The sequence below is a fragment of the Charadrius vociferus genome, unplaced genomic scaffold (assembly GCF_000708025.1).
Source record: "Charadrius vociferus isolate BGI_N301 unplaced genomic scaffold, ASM70802v2 scaffold1317, whole genome shotgun sequence".
Taxonomy (NCBI): Eukaryota; Metazoa; Chordata; class Aves; order Charadriiformes; family Charadriidae; genus Charadrius; species Charadrius vociferus.
Window position 1 is genome coordinate 76,903 of NW_009649275.1, and position 5,171 is coordinate 82,073.

Genomic DNA, 5,171 nt, shown 5'->3' on the forward strand with positions numbered 1-5,171 from the left:
CTTCTTGCTCTCTACAGCTCCCTGAAAGGAGGGGGTAGTGAGGGGGGGTCGGTCTCTGCTCCCAAGGAACAGGCGATGGGACAAGAGGGAACGGCCTCAGGTTGCCCCAGGGGAGGATTAGGATGGAGATGTGGAGTAAAATCGTCCCCAAAAGGGTTGTGAAGCAGTGGCACAGGGTGCCCAGGGCAGTGGTGGAGTCGCCGTCCCTGGGGGGATTTAAAAGCCGCGTAGCCGCGGTGCTGAGGGACGTGGGTTAGTGGTGGGCTGGGCAGGGCTGGGGTAACGGGTGGAGGCAACACATCTACCACCCCGGTTCCCTCAGCCGCTCCTCACAGGACGTGTCCTCCAGACCCCTCACAGCTCCGCTGCCCTTCTCTGGACACACTCCAACACCTCAATGTCTGTTTTGTCATGAAGGGCCCAAAACTGAACGCAGCACTCGAGGTGGGGCCTCACCAGTGCCGAGGACAGGGGGACCATCACTGCCCCGTTCCTGCTGGCCACACTGTTCCTGATATAAAATACCACAAATTCAGTCTAGTTTTGCTTCACTTATACCCCAATTAGGCTTTTCTAATATTACCAGAGTAATCTCAGCCTTGTCTGGAATGAGTGTCGTGGTTCCCTGGGCACTGTTGGTGTTGCAAGATTCTCCTCTCCAGAAGGTCCTCTCCTGGGGGCGGCGTTCAGCTTCCCCGGGGGCACCGGTGAGGCTCAGCCGCCCACGCAGCACTGCCCGCAGCTGCTGCCGCTTCCCTCGCCGGCACCCCAAGCATCCAGCGATTCCTCTGGGCATCTCCCGTGGTGGAATTCAGGGAGCTTCACCTCCCGGCCCAGGACCGGTCTTCTGCCGGGGGCCATAACAATCTGTAACCTAACAATTTCTCTCCATTCTCTTTGCTTAAATTGATAGTGGGAAAACCCAGAAAGCCGGGCACGCTGCCTGAGACGCACTAACAGCAGCCAAGTTCTGTGTTCCGACGACCCCCAGGGATTCCTCCCCTCCAGGCCCAGCGAGCGCTGCTCCTTTTGTTTGCGAGCGCAGACGGGACAGACCAGGGAGTGTGACAACACGGACAATAATTTGAAATAGTTTTATGAGAAGACAGGAAAGACTGCAGCCATCAGGCACAGCCTGGCCAGAAAACGTACCGACCAGCTGCCTGCTCACACGCAGCTGCCTGTCCTCCCCACTTCGCTCTGTTTTCTCATGCCTCCTTTTATCCTGCCCTTTTCCCCGAAGCCTCCCAGGCAATCCCAGTTTCCCTAGCAGGCACCGCATACTGAGTTTTATACCCCCTAATCCGCCTCCGTGCACCTTTCGCGGCGTTTCTTCTCTCAGATCACTCCAGTGGGTTTTACAGCAGGGAAGAAGGTCCTGACCGTTCGCCTTGACAGACCCAAGCGTCGCTGCCGACGTCCTGCTGACCATCAGCTGTCTATCTGAATGACGATGGGCCACAGATCCTTACACTGAGAGTAGCTGCCGAGCTCCAAGTTCTGGCAGACGGAGTCCAACATGTGGTCAACAGTCCGCATCACCATTTTGTACGCGTCATGCAGCGATACATAATTTGAATTAACGACTTCATGTCCTTCGACATTTTGCTTAGCGTCCGGGCTCTGGATCAGCTGTGCCCTCTGCGCCTCGTGGTGTACGGACGCCTCAGCGTGCGTCTCTTCTCTCTGCGCCTCTGCGGCTGCATTTGACGGTGGGGCTGCAGCCGCCGGTTCAGAAGACACCACAGGGGCACAAAATGCTTCTGATGACGTCCCTTGGGAGCCACCCTCACTCCGAGACTCGGGGGGGACAGCCTCTTGCTTTGCAGGAGAACAAAACGCCCCACACGTTCCCTTCGTGGGGTCGTCTTCTGCCTCAGCAGGAACGTCTTCTGCCTCATCAGGAAGGACAGCGGGTTCAGAAAGACAGCCGGTGCTAGAGGAACCCTGAGGGAACTCCAACCTCTTGTTGACCCAACTCTTGTACTGCCACATAATTCGCTTGGCTTTCCTGATGATTCGCCTGATGCGGGATTTTCGCGTTGCCAGCCTGTGGAGCACAGCCCGAGCCTTACCTGTAAGACGAACAATTTTATTAACTCCGCCCTGATAATGAATCCTTTGCACGTGACAGTAATCGTGGTCCTTAAGTGCTGAGACACCATCCTTGTGGTTTCTGCAGTAGTCGTGATCTCTCAGAGGACACGGACGTGGGGTGCAACACAAGAGGTGTGCCTCACTCAACACACAGTAACGGTGATCCTTCAAAATAGTCTCATTTAGCTCCTTGATAGACAGTTCCAAATTTCCCTGGAAAAACGTCCCTTGTCCCAGGGTGTACCGACTTTCTGGGGCACTCCTTGGAAACCTCTCCCTGTGGTCACCACGCAGATACTCCTGAGGATTTGCATTTTTGTTCTGCTGTTCCGTCACTGGATGAAGTGGGAATCCTCTGCTTTGGCTTACATTTGCCGTGATCCTTTCTTTATCCTCTACTTCTCCTTCCTTCCCAGGCCACAAGACCTTCCGTGCCTGGTTTTGTCTTTCCACTGGCTCCGCTCCTGTGGTGGCCGCCTCTGCCGGCAACTCGCTCCTATCCCCGAGACGCTTGAGCTTGTTCAGCAGTCTTCTAGACCGGAGACGCCACTGCGTGCACCGTCCTCCTGCTGAGAGAGGGTTGGAAAGAGTTTGCCTTCTTCCTGACTGGGGCACCGTGGTGGGACAGGGAGAGAGGGATCGTGCTGAAGGAACGGGGGAGATGCTGACAGCCAGTAAGAAAAATCCACTCTCCCCAGTCCAGGGGCCTCTTGGGCTCCACAACCCCAATCACTGTCTGGATGGGCAGGAGACTCAACCTGCCCGGGGATGCTGCCTGCGCAGGGGTGGAAGAAGAAGCCGTGGCAGCGACGACCGGGTGCGGCACAGGCAGCTGGGGACAGGCAGGGGGCTGGAGCCCACCTCGGGCTCTTTGCTGCAGAGGTGAAGAAGGAGAAGGACCAGGACTCACCTTGGCAGGGGCTCTCTGTCCTCTCCTCCAGCACATGGTGCCCGGCAGCACCAGGCCACCAGCCTGAGGGTGGTTCCTCCACCCGGCTCCTGTCCTCGTCGTGTCCTGCACGGAAACCAGACGCGTGTCACCCTTCTGGCCGGGGAAGCCCTTCTGCTCCACGGGGCCAGAGGAGGAAGCCCTGTCTGCCGCCAGCAGCCAGAAAGCCGCAACCCCTCTCACAGGCGACTGAACTGGGGGAGGATTCTCCGTGGGTTGAGGGGGACGAGCAGCAGCAGATCAGCAGCGTCTCTGTGGAGCTGCAGGTTTTGTGCAGGGAGACGGGCAGCCTCTGTTTCCCTTTGACGTTGCTGCTGCCCCGCACGGGGAGGGCTGCAGGGCCACAAGGAAATGGGGGAGACACCTCAAAAAGAGGCAGGATTTGGACAGGAGGGCAACCCCAGAGACACGCTGGTCACAGCTACAGAGTAGAGGAGCTCAGGGCGGCCTTTGGAATGTGCCACCACTCCCCGTCGAGGTTAGGTGGTCCTACGAGGTTTAGATTGCTCCTGCTCACCTGGAGAGCGGCTGTCGGATCTATCCCACCTCACCGGGCTCTGTGGTGTGCAGACCCACGGCTCTTCCCCACGCTCCAGCCGGTATAAAATGTCAGGTTTGGGGCCTGGGTAACCTGGGGGGTGGAGCAGAGGGTGTTGTTCAAACACAAACTGTAGGAATACATTGTTAACAAGAGAAAATAAAGGTCTTCTCTGTCACAGGCCAAGCTGTATTTCACCGTCACTAGAAGAGCCCAAGTAGAAACACCACAAAAATCGGGAAAAAAGGCAAGAGACACCAGAGCTGCTGGCAGCGATGAATTTATTCACAAGGACAAGGGCAGAGCCCTGATGGGAGCACGGGAACGGACTCACAACACTGCTGAGAGGTTTCCCAGCGAGGCGTTATCTGCTGCTCATCCTACAAGAACCTACTGGGTGGGGAACATCCTCCCAGGTAATGAGATCTTCGTCCCATCCTGGTGTCAGTGGGGAAGTCCTCTGAAGGGACTATGCTGGTTCAGGGAACTCTGATGGGTCTGCTCCCCTGACCTGGCCTGGTACGTGCTAGTCCTGCTCCGCTGCAGCTTGAGCGCCCAGCGGAGAGGACAGAGTCGTTGACCCGTGGCCAGGACACCCCAAAAGGTCACTGCCTGGCCTCAGGACAGGCTGCTCACCCACGGTTACATTTTCAGAGGGGGCCATGAGCTCAGAGAGACTCAAATGGAGGCGATTCTGCCCCTCTGGAGGTAATTCCGCCCCTCCACTCCACTCTGCCCCATCCCTGGAGGTGCTCAAGGCCAGGCTGGATGGGGTTTTGAGCAACCTGGTCTAGTGGGAGGTGTCCCTGCCCAGGGCAGAGGGGGTGGAACTGGATAGTCTTTAAGGTCCCCTTCCAACTCTAACTGTTCTGCGATTCTATGATTCCAATCCTGCGTTTGGGTCTCCCAAAGAGACTGCAGGACACCAGGACTGCAGGTGGTGGGAGCAATTATCCCAACCCTGTAGCCATAGTTCAAAACACGCTGATCAGCCCCTCAAAGTGCTGGAAGCAGCATAGTTTTGATGGAGGCAAATGTGATGGAAGCCCCTGTCCCCTGCCTTGCGACCCAGCGGAGATTAAGTGCAGGTTTACCCAGGGATGTCAAGAGATTGTAGTTGTCCAGCATGACGCTGCGGTACAGCTCCCTCTGCTCCTCCGCAATGGTGTCCCACTCTGCGCGGCTCAGATAGATGGCAACGTCCTCAAAGTTCACCGGATCCTGCCAGACAAGCATTGCACACTTGGTCATGTGTGAAGACCCACAGCCGCGGGGGAGAAGGGCTTCACAGAGGTTTTATTTGCTGGGTGCTATTTTGAGTCTTGGGAAAGCTACCAAAAGGCGAGATTTAGGGCACCAATGGACAGCCTCTCCCAGAGCAACCCGGTCTAGCTGAAGACCGTAGAATCATAAAATCATAGAATGGTTGGGTGGGAATGGACCTTAAAGACCATCTAGTTCCAACCCCCTGCCCCGGACAGCGCCACCTCCCCCCAGCCCAGGTTGCTCCAAGCCCCGTCCAACCTGGCCTTGACCACCTCCAGGGATGGGGCAGCCACAGCTTCTCGGGGCAACTTGCCCCAGGGG

General features: G+C 57.0%; 1 protein-coding gene across 1 annotated transcript in view; it reads right to left on the reverse strand.

Annotated features, from left to right (window-relative positions):
- Positions 1 to 1,431: 1,431 nt before the first annotated feature.
- The window catches only part of LOC104290005, a 6,928-nt gene continuing 3,188 nt past the window's right edge, over positions 1,432 to 5,171 (reverse strand). Inside the window, exons 2-5 of the mRNA XM_009889052.1 lie at positions 4,679 to 4,805; positions 3,564 to 3,677; positions 3,008 to 3,112; positions 1,432 to 2,663 (exon numbers count right to left, since the gene is read on the reverse strand). Of these exons, the coding sequence (XP_009887354.1) occupies positions 1,432 to 2,663; positions 3,008 to 3,112; positions 3,564 to 3,677; positions 4,679 to 4,805 (1,578 nt within the window). The remainder of the gene's footprint in view (positions 2,664 to 3,007; positions 3,113 to 3,563; positions 3,678 to 4,678; positions 4,806 to 5,171) is intronic.